The 14,125-nt window shown below is 43.6% G+C and overlaps 1 protein-coding gene across 1 annotated transcript; it reads right to left on the minus strand.

Moving 5' to 3' along the window:
- Positions 1-10,402: 10,402 nt before the first annotated feature.
- Positions 10,403-12,444, minus strand: LOC103421917 (7-deoxyloganetin glucosyltransferase-like). Its single transcript, XM_008359958.4, has 2 exons — positions 11,897-12,444; positions 10,403-11,418 (listed from the first exon to the last, which is right to left on the minus strand). The coding sequence occupies exons 1-2, from the start codon at positions 12,393-12,395 to the stop codon at positions 10,490-10,492; spliced, it is 1,428 nt and encodes a 475-aa protein (XP_008358180.3). The 5' UTR covers positions 12,396-12,444; the 3' UTR covers positions 10,403-10,489.
- Positions 12,445-14,125: the final 1,681 nt, after the last annotated feature.

Here is a 14,125-nt window from a genome sequence, read left to right on the forward strand (position 1 = left end):
GCGTGTGTCTAAACAAAAAATAAAAATAAATTGGAAAAGTCATCAAACAGGACACGTGTCAACACCTGGCAGAAACGACTTATTTCATCTGGGATATTATATTCAAAATTAGGCCTTGGAAAATTCTATAAATACAAGCCCATTTCATTCATTTTGGGGAAGACCAATTCATATGACACCTTGAAGCTCTGAAGCTCTGAAACTCCGAAGCTCTCAAGCATCCAGGTTCCCGAAGAATCAAGAAAGTGTTCTTCGTTCTTCGTTCATCGTTTTTCCAAGATCAAGCCCCAACGGCCCTTTGGATCAACAATCATCCACCAATTCAAGATCAAGCCCCGACGGCCCTTGAAGAAAGTGTTCTTCGTTCTTCGTTCATCGTTCTTCCAAGATCAAGCCCCAACGGCCCTTGAAGAACTTCCACCAATTCAAGATCAAGCCCCGACGGCCCTTGAAGAAAGTGTTCTTCGTTCTTCGTTCATCGTTCTTCCAAGATCAAGCCCCAACGGCCCTTGAAGAACTTTCACCAATTCAAGATCAAGCCCCGATGGCCCTTGAAGAAAGCACCATCGTTCATCATCCGTTCATCCAAGATCAAGCCCCAACGGCCCTTTGGATCAACAACGTCGACAAATCCACACATCCAACCGTTCTTCAAGATCAAGCCCAAAAGCCCTTGAAGATCCGTTCATCATTGTTCTTCAAAGATCAAGCCCAAAAGCCCCTTTGAAGATTCGCTCAAATCCACCTTCAAGATCAAGTCCACGGCCCTTGAAGAACGTTCATCCTTAGATCAAGCCCAACGGCCCTTTGGATAAATCACACATCCACAAATACACACCTTACGGAGATCGAATCAGAGGATCAAAATAGAGAGAGATTGTAACCCAAAATCATCAAATACAAATATTTGTTTGTGCACGTTGTTCTTGTCTCTTTCGTTTCAGGAAATTTCCGTGTTCACAAATTGGCACGCCCAGTGGGACAATCTCTGCCTCTCATCTCTTTCTCCGTTCAAGAAATTCAAGCGCACTTCCAAAATTAATGGCATCAAGGAAGGCTCAAACTGTTCCCGCAACCGGCGCAAAGAACAAGAGCGTCCTCGTCGCAACTGGTGTCACTTTGGGCATCACGACTCGAAGCATGGCAAGAGCTACTTCTGCCGCCTCTTTCACCTCTACATCAACTCTGCCAAGGGAACAAAAGCACCCAAGGCACGAGCCTTTGATCACCTTAGCCTCACCAAGGGCACCAAGGGGCGAAGGTCCAAGGAAATACTCCGAATCCATGCTCTCCGATGCCGATTCGAGCAGCAGTTCAGCCATGCAAGTCATGACCATTGGAGCAACTTCAATCGATGAGCAGCTGGCTCAAATGAATGAAGCAATCGCAAGGCTAACCCGAACTGTGGAAGAAAAAGACTTGCAAATCGCTGCACTCGTCAGCCGACTGGAGCCACGGGACGACGAGAACCCCAACCCAGAGAATGATCCACTAAAGAGAAGAGATGACGAAGAAGAGGAGCCTCAGGTGGAGAAAAACGATGTGAAGCCGGAGCCAGACCAAGCAGCGGCACTCATGGGATCTCTTTCTATCCAACAGCTGCAGGAGATGATCACCAACACCATCAAGGCACAGTACGAAGGGAGCTCACATACCTCCTTATTCTACTCGAAGCCCTACTCCAAGAAGATTGATGCCCTGAAGATGCCAAGGGGTTATCAACCACTAAAGTTCATGCAGTTTGATGGAAAAGGAAACCCGAAACAGCACGTTGCCCACTTTGTTGAAACTTGCAACAACGCAGGGACCGAAGGGGACTACCTTTCCAAGCAGTTTGTGCGCTCGCTGAAAGGAAACGCCTTTGAGTGGTACACGGACCTAGAGCCTGAGTCCATCAACAGCTGGGAGCAATTAAAGCGGGAATTCCTCAACCGCTTCTATAGTACCCGCCGCACTGTGAGCATGCTAGAGCTAACGAGCACAAAGCAGTGGAAGGACGAGCCAGTCATTGACTACATCAACAGATGGCGCACTCTAAGCCTCGACTGTAAAGACAGGCTGTCGGAAACCTCTTCAATCGAGATGTGCATCCAAAGCATGCAATGGGGTTTGCAATACATCCTTCAAGGCATTAAACCACGGACCTTCGAGGAATTGGCCACTCGCGCCCATGACATAGAGTTGAACATCGCCCATCATGGGAAGAAAGAACCGATCGCCGACTACAAGGACGACAAAGTTCTTGGGACAAAGGTGGAAAAGGCTGCATGGAAACCCACCAAGGAAGCGATGACGGTCAACACAGCTCCCGTCAAAATCTCCACACGAGGCAATGCGATTCAAACCGAAGCTTTTCGTGATCAAGAGATGCGTAGACGCACTTTGAAGGAGCTTGAGGAGAAGATTTATCCATTCCCCGACTCTGATGTAGTTGCCATGCTGGATGACCTGTTGGACAAGAAGGTGATCAGTTTGCCTGAGTGCAGACGGCCGGAAGAGATGAATCGTACCGACAACCCAAGATACTGTAAATTCCACCGCTTCATCAGTCATCCAACGGAAAAGTACTTCGTACTGAAAGATCTCATCCTGAAGCTAGCACAACAAGGGGAAATCGAGCTTGACCTCGAAGACACGGTTGCGGCACACACTACTACTATCGTGTTTGAATCACTCGATCCTGTGCATCTCCGAAGCATGCATGACCATTCCCGTCAATGTTCAAGTCACATGGCACCTCCTACACAACCATCACCGGGGGCAAGCAACCAAGATGCATCTACTGGTGATAAGAAAGGGTGGACATCGGTGACCTACAAAAAAACGAGGAAGCCAAGACCACAAGCCACAAGGCCAAAAGAGGAGCCTAAACTCGCCCCTCGAACTTCAGTCTTCGAAAGGCTGAATTATTCAAAACCTAGAATTGCAGCACTTGATCGCATCAGTGGTCGAGACCAAACTTCTGTCTTCAAAAGGCTTGAGACGCCAACACCGCAAAGATCAGTCTTTGAAAGGTTATCAAAACCCAAGAAACAAAGCGGCACAGCTAGATCTCCTCCGCAACGGTCGGCTTTGGACAGACTTGAAGAAACTAAGAAGCCTTCTAGAAACAGGAAGACAACGCCAAAGAGAGAGAAGCTTGACAGTCTAGCAGGAAAAGACGATGTTCAAAGCTTGATTTCTTCAAGGATGAAGCGCCAAGCAACTTTGGAAGTCGACACAAAAGGACCACTGAAGGTAAGGAGGCGCACAATCATCTACACCGGCCAATCTTCACGGCAACAAACCCAAGAGGACCGCACTGAAGAGAAGGCCCAAGAAGACAAAGAAGACGAAATCCTGGAAGAAGACGTCACTTCCGGCTCTGTCAACTCAAAATTTTCACCTCAATTGCTGGGGGCATGCTCCAAAAACATGCCAGTCAAGCCGAGTGAAGTTGAAGGATGGACTTATGTCACTCCGAAGAAATTACACAAGAAGCATATGTCTTCTCCACAAGCTCACCAATGGGAAAAGGGGCAAAACAGCTCATGTTCACCTCTAGAACAATGTGAAAGTGTTGGAGATAATGAAACTTTAACACGAAGTTCATCCATCCCCATCACGATGCGTGACATCTTCCCAGAAGACTTCTTCAACTACTCAGTCAAGGCTCCTTGCTATGAAGATTGCGAGGAACGACTCTCTCAGATTGCTTGACGAACCAAAGCTCCTTGTCCGCACGAGCCTAAACTGTAGGACACGAGGCTCCTCGCCTGCACGAGCCTAAACTGCATAGCACTACGCTCCTGGTCTGCACGAGCATAAAAGGCAACACCAACGCTCCTTGCCTGCATGAGCTGAAACTGCAAACGGCACAAAAAAAAAAAAAAAAAAAATACCAAGAAAAAAAAAAAGGGTCTTTTGAACTACGTTTTGACTTGATCTCTTTCTTTGGAAGGGTACGTAGGCAGCTTGAATATTCAATTTCAAGTTCAGTCACATCAAAATAAAAAAAAATGTTTTATTAAATAGAGTCAATTTTATTACAAATTTATTTTGTTAAAAAATAAAAAATAAATAAAAAATAAAAATCTCTGCAATTTTCCTTTGACAAAATTAAATTACTGTTTCTTCGAAAAAAAAAATGAATACATATGTTATTATGTATTTACAAAAAAAAATAATACAATTTCTTCAAAAGATCAAAACAAAAAAAAAAAAAGTTTGTACAATATATATATATATATATATATATATGTACACATATATATATAATCTGCAATTGCTTCGGCCCAGCACGGTGCACACCATCAACAAGTCCACCAAACGTTGGGCCCATCTCCTGTGGCCCAGTTCTTCACCTCCAGCTTGTCTTCTTCCCCAAACGCCTCCCTCCTGTCCCTAAGGAAAATTCTACAGCTCTAGGGTTTGGTTGTGCTGTACTCGGTGGCTGTCACCTGTATTTATTTGGAGGAAAAGACCCGCTGAAGGGATCAATGAGGCGAGTCATCTTTTATAATGCCAGGACCGGCTTGGGTATGACCGACCCAGCAAGGCCGTCGATTGGCTAATCAAGAAGGCCAAGGCCGCCATAGACGAGCTCGAGGAGCTTCCCTCATGGAACCCACATTCAATTTCGACCACCGCGGCTGCTCCAGCCATGGAGACCCAGAACCCGTCCGCCACCGACATCCACTGCTTCGCGGCAGTGGACGCAATTGGGTCTGCTAAATCGAAGAACAATGGTGGGGAGTGGAGTTTCGGAGCAGCAATTTGCTCAGAACCCAAATAGCAACTCGACTTTCCTCATTCCTCCTCAATCGGACAGCCGTGCCTTCGACTTGCAGCTCACCACACGCCACGGGACGGCCCAATGCCATCATCGATTCCACTCCCGTAGCAGCGCTTCGCCAAACTCCTGCCCACCTTCTTCTTCTCCGTCGTGAGAACAACGGCCGCAGCAGCTCAACGCCCTGCAGCAACCTTCTTCCGCCTCTGCAATTGCACCGACGACCCATATCGAGATGCTCGAGAGCCTGCCCTCATCCTTATCCTCCTCATCTCAGATCCGAGACCAATGCTCGCAACCTGTTCAATCAAATGCCTCACAAGGATTTGGTCACTTGGACTGCCTTGATTTCTGGCTATTCTCAACACGATCGACCTCAGGATGCCCTTGTTTTGTTTCCTGAGATGCTCCGCCATGGGCTGGAACCCAACCAGTTCACCTTGTCTAGCTTGTTGAAAGCTTCTGGCGCTGTCTCTGATGACAACCATGGCAGGCAGCTTCACACTTATTGCTTTAAGTACGGTCTTGATTCCAATGTCTGTGTGGGCACTGCTCTTGTGGACATGTATGCTAGGTGTGGTCATATGGATGAATCCCAGTTGGTCTTTGACGCCTTGGACACCAAGAATGAGGTGTCCTGGAATGCTTTGATTGCTGGGCATGCTAGGAAGGCTCAAGGAGAGCATGCACTCAGGTTGTTCTGGAAGAAGCAGGGAGCGGCGCCGTACCGGATCTTTAATTTGGGGAACACATCACCGGTGACAGTGCCCACACTCGTCAACATCTTAGAGCAGCATATGCTGGTCTACGAGTACATCTGCTTGACGGCGAGTACATTGAAAATGAAACCCGTCTCGAACATCTGCAGGCTTGAAGACCTGGTGGTTGAAAACGACTTTCGTGGATGAAACATTCGCAGGTTACGCTTGACACGGTTGAAGGTCTGGTCAATCTTCCTCGACGACCTCGAGTTCTCGTCCTTGATCGCCTCAGCGCAGAGCCCGCAAATCCACCGGTCCTGGTGCCTCTCCTTCACTGTCGCTACGTATGCCGGCGTACACTCCTCCGTCAAACCGCAGCAGTAGCCCTTCACCTCCGACCGGGCCATGAGCATGCGCTTCTCACGTGACTGCGACGCCTGCGACGGTGACGGACAATGCGAGTTCTGCTCCGTCGAGTTTCATCCTCCTTGCTCTGCTCCCTGCAAATTCCTCTACCCACCACCCAAATTTATACAGAAAAAATATATTAAAAAAAAAAAGGGGGATGGTGGAGCAAAGTGGTGCTGGCACCACGTGAAAAAAGAAAAGAAAAGGGGAATGGTGGATCAGCACCATGTGAAAAAAAAAATATATATATATATATATATATATATATAAAATAAAAAATAATAATAAAAATAAAAAAAGGAGAGAAGGTGGATTCTTGGTGGCTAGCACCATGCAAAAGAAAGGGGAAGGGTTTTGGAATGGTGGATCGGTTCACGTGAAAAAAATTTATATATACATATATATATATATATACATATATATATATATACATATGTATATATATACATATGTATATATATATATACATATGTATGTATATAGCAAAAAAAAAAAAAAAAAAAAAAAAAAAAAAAAAACAAAAAAACAAATGCATTGAGAGAAATAGAAGTCCATTTTATTTATCTTTCTGGAAATTTTACATAAATTTGCATTATATATACCTTCACAAAAAAAAAAAAATCAAATCAAATCAAATTTACAAGAGGGGATCTTCAAGGACGATCAGGTGCCGCCTCACCACTCGGCGGAACACCAGGAGGATGAGGCACCGAAGGTTGATCATTAGAGGCTTCATTACGCGGTACAGCCCCAGAAGACGAAGGCAAATGCTGCTGGAACAAACCCACAAACCTCTGATGATCAAGTAAAATCTGACCATCAGATTCCTGCATCTGGTCAATCTTCCTCTTCATGTTTGTCGCATAGCTATGGGCGAGCTTATGCAACTGTTTATTCTCCTGCTTGAGCCCTCTAATATCTTGTCTGAGACTCATCACCTCAGCCGCCAATGATTCAACTTGACGGGTTCGAGCAAATAGGCGTTGGGCCATATTAGACACAGAACCTGCACACTGCACACTAAGAGCCAGAGAATCCTTAACAGCCAACTCATCAGACCGTTTGGAAAGTAGTCTGTTATCTCTAGGTGTGACAAGGTTTCGGGCCACCACCGCAGCGGTCATATCATTCTTCACCACCGAATCCCCAACGGTAAGAGGACCAGTAGGGGATATGAAGGATGGGCGCCATATGTTGTCTGGAGAATGCGGGACTGCCTCTTCACCAAGGTTCAAATCAAAACGACGGTCGGAAGGTCCGGACATTTTCAAAGGTGTTGAAGAAAGAAGAGGTCGAACAAATCAAGATCTTAGAAGTAAAAGAGGGAAGTTTTCACAAGCGAAAATTCAAGTGTGCTTTGAAACGAACTGCATGCCTCTATAAAAAATCAGCACTCGATGGGATTTCAGAGATCGAAGAGGCGAGCTCAGAATTCGAAGAGGCCATTCAAAAATCGAAGAGGCAGGCTCGGAAATCGGAGAAGCATCTTGCTTTTCTAGACGCGTCGGCACCCGTCACGCGCAAACTCAGCTTTGCGGAAATCACGGGCAATTTGTTAAAGCGCCAATCCCAGATATCGAAGAGGCGCCAGTCTTTTTCAAGCCTCGTCAGTACCCAGCACGCGCAAACTCAGCTTTGCGGAAATCACGGGCAATTGGTCGAAGCGCCGATCCCAGATATCGAAGAGGCGCCAGTCTTTTTCAGCCTCGTCAATACCTGTCACATGCACACTCAGCTTGACGAAAATTACGGACAATTTGTCGAAGATTTCTGATAAAGAAGAAAGCACGTGAAGCCATACTGATCAATCATGCATTGGTTGCCGACATGAGTAAAAGAATAGTACCTCTACAGGTACTAAAGAATTTCTTATAACTGTCCACCTTCACCCTCCATAACAAGGCAGACATACATAACCTTTCTTCATCTCCGAGAACCTTTCTTCATCTCCGAGAATGCCTTCCCAACGAAGCCTCTCGGGTCACTCAGTGTTCCTTATTCCTTGGGGTACCTCTGCAAGCCAATGACTCTAAAGCAAAAGTATCTCATATCACCAGGGTAGAAAGCAAGAGTATCTCATATCATGCGTTCTCCCTGTCCTTTCCTTTGTCCTTGTTCTTACCTACAAAGACAAGGATAAAGAAAACAATATGCCGGAACCTCCATTCAAACTCGGGTAAGGAACCGACTGCTTGGAACCCTTCCCTGATTGCCTACCTAGCATTGCTCTCGAGTACTCGTCTCCCACTGCTGCTGTACTTCCAAAGAAGCTGCCACATCTGCCTGAAGAACAGATAAAGGCAAGTGAAAATGATACCTTGCAGCATGTGGAGACAACGTGCAGAAGAAACAAGCAGAGAAGAATGCGGTCTGCACAGTCAACTCAGCAGAAGGAGTCCGAACTGAGGAACTCGAGAAACTGCCACATCTGCCTGAAGAAACAAGCAGAGAAGAATGCAGCATGCACAGTCAACTCAGCAGAAGGAGTCTGAGATGAAGAACTCGAAAAGATGCCGCATCTGCCTGAGGAACAGTTAAAGGAAATGAAAATGATACCTTGAAGCATGTGGAGACAAGTGCAACAAAGCACGTGCTGAGTCATCCACTACTTCCTCAAAATCAAAAGTATCTCATATCATCAGGGTTGCAATCACTCTGGACGGTGAACTCGTTTTGACCCTCAAATTCTTGGGTCGACTTACTAGGCGTTGTGGGCTGCACGTGCCGATTCACCACCCTTAAATCAAATCCTTAAAGATCAAGTCACCAACTGGAAGAAGAGCCCATCAATCTTGAAGATCATACCGTTGACCAAACTGCTCAGGTGTGAATTAGAAAGATTGAACAAAGCAACAAGTCGTCACCTTCACCTCGTGCCTGCTTGCCATGTGTTCGAGTCAACCTTCAAGAATCAAGCCTCAACGGCCCTTAAAGAAGTTTCCGGCCAAATTCAAGATCAAGCCTCGACGGCCTTTGAAGAAATCACAAGTCTGATTCAAGATCAAGTGTCTACCACCCTTGAATCAAAACCTAGTTCAAGAATAAGCTGTGGAAAATCAACAATTGGAGGAATCCAGAAAATCCTCCAACCCAGTTCAAGATCAAAGCTGTGGAAAGTCAACAAGCACAACAAAATACGTGCCGATTCATCCACTACTAAAGCCAAAGATCATCTACCACATGAAGCTCCTTGTGGTCCAATTTCAACCTTCAAGATCAAGCCTCGACGGCCCTTGAAGAAATCTCCAACCCAATTCAAGATCAAGCCTCAACGGCCCTTGAAGAAATCTCCAACCTAATTCAAGATCAAGCCTCAACGGCCCTTGAAGAAATTTCCAGCCCAATTCAAGATCAAGCCCCAACGGCCCTTGGATCGACATCTACAATAAGGGACTTCAAAACACATCTCCTACACATGACAAGCACATGTATACGACGCGCCTTGAAGTGGGGGCATTTGTAGACATCAAAATTTCGGTAAATAAATGTTGACCGATAAATCAAAGTTTCAACGCTCATGTATTACATAAATTTTACACGTAGCGTGTGTCTAAACAAAAAATAAAAATAAATTGGAAAAGTCATCAAACAGGACACGTGTCAACACCTGGCAGAAACGACTTATTTCATCTGGGATATTATATTCAAAATTAGGCCTTGGAAAATTCTATAAATACAAGCCCATTTCATTCATTTTGGGGAAGACCAATTCATATGACACCTTGAAGCTCTGAAGCTCTGAAACTCCGAAGCTCTCAAGCATCCAGGTTCCCGAAGAATCAAGAAAGTGTTTTTCGTTCTTCGTTCATCGTTTTTCCAAGATCAAGCCCCAACGGCCCTTTGGATCAACAATCATCCACCAATTCAAGATCAAGCCCCGACGGCCCTTGAAGAAAGTGTTCTTCGTTCTTCGTTCATCGTTCTTCCAAGATCAAGCCCCAACGGCCCTTGAAGAACTTCCACCAATTCAAGATCAAGCCCCGACGGCCCTTGAAGAAAGCACCATCGTTCATCATCCGTTCATCCAAGATCAAGCCCCAACGGCCCTTTGGATCAACAACGTCGACAAATCCACACATCCAACCGTTCTTCAAGATCAAGCCCAAAAGCCCTTGAAGATCCGTTCATCATTGTTCTTCAAAGATCAAGCCCAAAAGCCCCTTTGAAGATCCGCTCAAATCCACCTTCAAGATCAAGTCCACGGCCCTTGAAGAACGCTCATCCTTAGATCAAGCCCAACGGCCCTTTGGATCAATCACACATCCACAAATACACACCTTACGGAGATCGAATCAGAGGATCAAAATAGAGAGAGATTGTAACCCAAAATCATCAAATACAAATATTTGTTTGTGCACGTTGTTCTTGTCTCTTTCGTTTCAGGAAATTTCCGTGTTCACAGAAAACTCTCAAAGTTCAAAGATAGGTTCTATTTTTCTATCTTAATTTCCAGGCTTCAAAGCCTCACAATTGGATACTACTAAGCTCAGAACCTCCTACTAAATTAATTAACATCAATGCGGGGACTCAAAGTAAAATTTTGACTTAGATAGTTTGAGATTTTTTCGTCTCAGCAATCCTTACAAGAATGTTTGTTAGACATTAGATCCTACTGTTTGAGCTGCTTAATCAACACATCAAAGTTAGTGTAAGAAGACCCACCAGGTGTCGTAGCTGCTTCTGCTTTCTTCTTCCATTCCTTACTCTTTTCCCTCATCTCCTTCCCTTTATCACCCTCCATCAATTCCCTCACAAGCTTCTCAACCTTGTCCCTCTCAACCTGTGTGTCAATCTCCATCCCAAACCCCCACTTATTACACAAGTAAAAGCAGTTGGTTTGTTGTTCTGCAAAAAAGGGCCAACAAATTAAGGGCACTCCCTCACAAATGCTTTCCAATGTGGAATTCCAACCACAATGTGTTAGAAAGCCTCCAATTGAAGGGTGGCTGAGAATTTTCTCCTGTGGGCCCCATTCCAAAAACAAAGCTCTATCCTTTGTTTCCTCCATGAAATTCAAGCTTGATATGATCTCTTCCCCACCATCCACCAGATTTGGCCTCATCACCCACAGAAATGGATACTTGCTGTCAGCAAGCCCCCATGCAAACTCGGCCAATTGTTCCTTTGTCATGATCACTAGGCTTCCATAGTTCACATAAACCACTGATTGTCGCGGTCTTTTGTCTAACCAATCCAAACATTTCTCGTCTTCCGTCCACAAATTGGCTTTGATCGAGTCCAAGTAATGAGTCGCGGAGAGGTGATGTTGAAGCAGTGAAAGCGGACCAATGGTGTAGAGGTTGGGGAACCTGGTTTTGATCACGTCCAAAACTTCTTGCTCCAGTTCGTCGAATGTGTTGAGGATTACACCTTGAGCTTTCATAGCAATGTTAACTACTTGTAGATTATAGTTGAACATTGTATCATCACTATCCGTGGTCCGTAAGAAGGTGGGCAGATCTTTCAAACGAATTCCTTTCATTGCTGGTATCCAATCAATCCCCGTATCAAGAAAGCCATTGCTCAATTGGCTCTCGTCTGCACATCAAAAAAAATAGAAACATGATATGGATTTCGATTGAGAAGCCTTTAATATGTGTATTTCCATTATGATATCAATCAAAACTGAAATTACTATTGCTCAAAAAATGATGTTACAAGTTTCAGAATGCGATCGTGTTATTTATAAACATGGTAATGTTCTCTCGGTACAAGGATGTTACCAAACAAATATTTCTGTTACGGGACTGTGAATCTTGACCAGAAATTCATGCAACGATTGAATTGGTTAATGATTCAGATCCATAACTTGACGACCAAAGTTTTTATGGAGAACATTTCCATGGAGAGTAGAGATCAAACACAAATTATACTGCACATAAAGTGTACAAGTACTGTCTCAAAATTATGCTGAAAATATTTTCCTAAAATAAATTGGAAAAATCGATAGGGCAAAATAAGTGTGTTTAATTTGAGATCAATGCGATTGTAGCTGGAAATTAAGAAGGATTTGTACCTTTCAATGGAAAATAGCCTCTTTCTACTAGATCTTCATAGTGTAAATACCCCAGCATACCACAACCACTAGGAGTAAAAAAAAACATCTCCGGGATGCCAAATTCTTGAGCAACTAGTAAAGTAAATCCCATCACTCCATCAGAAATAATACAGCTGACGGCAGGCACATGATGATCTAATGATGAAGCATGATTGAGTTTAGTGACGAGGTCTCTGAACGAGCGCTGGCCATCGACCTGTATCTTTGTGACCAACTCCGGGAGGTCAAGTATCCCTCGTTCGTTCGTTGGTGGTAAGCCATCGGATATGGTCTCAAACCGGAAATCGTTTGAGCTCTGGAGGTCATCTAGACTAGATAGTAAACGCCGGGCGTTAAACTCCGTGTGCACGAAGGTGATGCAAAAGCCTTTGAAGTGGAGGAGTTTTGCGAGTTTGAGCATTGGGTTTATGTGGCCTTGCGCTGGAAGAGGAATACAAACGGCATGAGGCCTCGTCATTGAACTCAATTTTAAACTGTTAATTTTGCAAATGAAAGTAGAAGCATTTATCTTGAAGATGCATAACAATGGGAATCTCACCAATCAATAAAAAGACAAAAAGAGTAGACAAAGTTAAAAAAACATAAACTATAAAACAAACACATGGTGGGAGTCTCACCAATCCATATAAGGCAAACGGAACTTTGTATAAATCACAACAAAATCAAAACTAAACTATAATATTATAACAAAGATGGTAGATTATTCAATTAGCCGCCACCAACTTGGCCATAAAAATAATATAGTGTTGTAATATAATATGTGGATGGCCCATATGAATAGTTCATTATTATTCATCCAAAGAAGAAGGGAACTTTAACGAAAAACTCCCGGTACTGTTCACTTTAACGAAAAACCATATTTTTACACTAAAAGTTTTCAAACCCTTTTCATTAGTTTTTCTAAAGAATAATTAGATAGATTATTAATCATATGAAGAAAAACGGATGGGTTACTATTTATACACAGTATTTCACCATTCATTTGAGGAAAGTTTGTAAATTGAATAGTGTTGCTATAGTAAACTTTTGTTTATAAGATGAGAGCATACGGAGGAAGGAAGAAGGGAGAAGAAGACGAAAGAGATGAGAGAAAAACATAGTGAGGAAAGAAAGAGGAGTTATGGAGGAAAGGAAAAGAAGAGGAAAGAATAGAGATGAGGAAGAAATTACTAATGAGCCAGGCTAGAGAGAAAAGAGAAAATAATGAGAGTTATTTTGTACTTTTGTTATTTCACGTAATGAAAGAAAGTACTATTGCTGCCCCGAGAACGTAGACACACTTACCGAACCTCGTAAATATTGTATCTTATTTACTTTATGTTTCATTACACACATCCCATTGATTTTACAACATATAAAACAACTATGCATGAGTGGAAATGAGAGGATATGCACGGGGAGAGAGACTTCCATGGAACGAGATTCGTTCTAGTTGTACTCCCTCCCTAATCAAGTGGTTGATCATTTCTACGTCAGAGCCGCCTATAGATTCCAAATAGAACAGACCCTTACATTTTGTCATTTCTATGCCAATGCTTCTCAACGGTTTATCCAATAGACTTTCAACTTCAACCAACTGATAGTAACCCCAAATAAGTGATTCCAATGAAACGCACATGGTCATTAATCTTTGTGCAATTATCTAACAAAACAGTCTCCAGCCTTCATGTTTTCTTGTAGGCACAGGCCCTCGCAAACCGTCATAATTAGTGAACATGTAAGCTTCGCTGCCCGACAGTATGGAGTACTACTGACCACACCAAGGGAAAGGCATTGGGTTGCCATTTAGACTCAAATAGATTGCAGTAACTTCTTGTTCTAGTATAATTAAGAATATTATTGGGAAGCATTTACCTTCACAACAGAAAAAATGTAATAAATCAGAAAATTTCCGTAGTACTTTTTATTTTGTTTTGAGGAAAATCTCGACGGTACAAGGTAAATTTATTAATATGAAAAAAGAACTTATATAACAGAAAATCAGACTCACCAGGCGCTGACCTTTTTTTTTTTTTTTTTTTTCAAAGACCATGAAATGGTGTTGGATGGAGGCTAATCCTCTATAAAAGGGAGTCGGTGTAAGATTCATTTGAGTAGATGGAACCATCGTCTTAGCAAGAACATCTTGCTTAAATAAGAATGAAAAATCAAGATAATCTGTCTTCTCCTGGCTCCTAGTCTAGAGAA

Source organism: Malus domestica, chromosome 09 (genome assembly GCF_042453785.1).
Source record: "Malus domestica chromosome 09, GDT2T_hap1".
Lineage (NCBI taxonomy): Eukaryota > Viridiplantae > Streptophyta > Magnoliopsida > Rosales > Rosaceae > Malus > Malus domestica.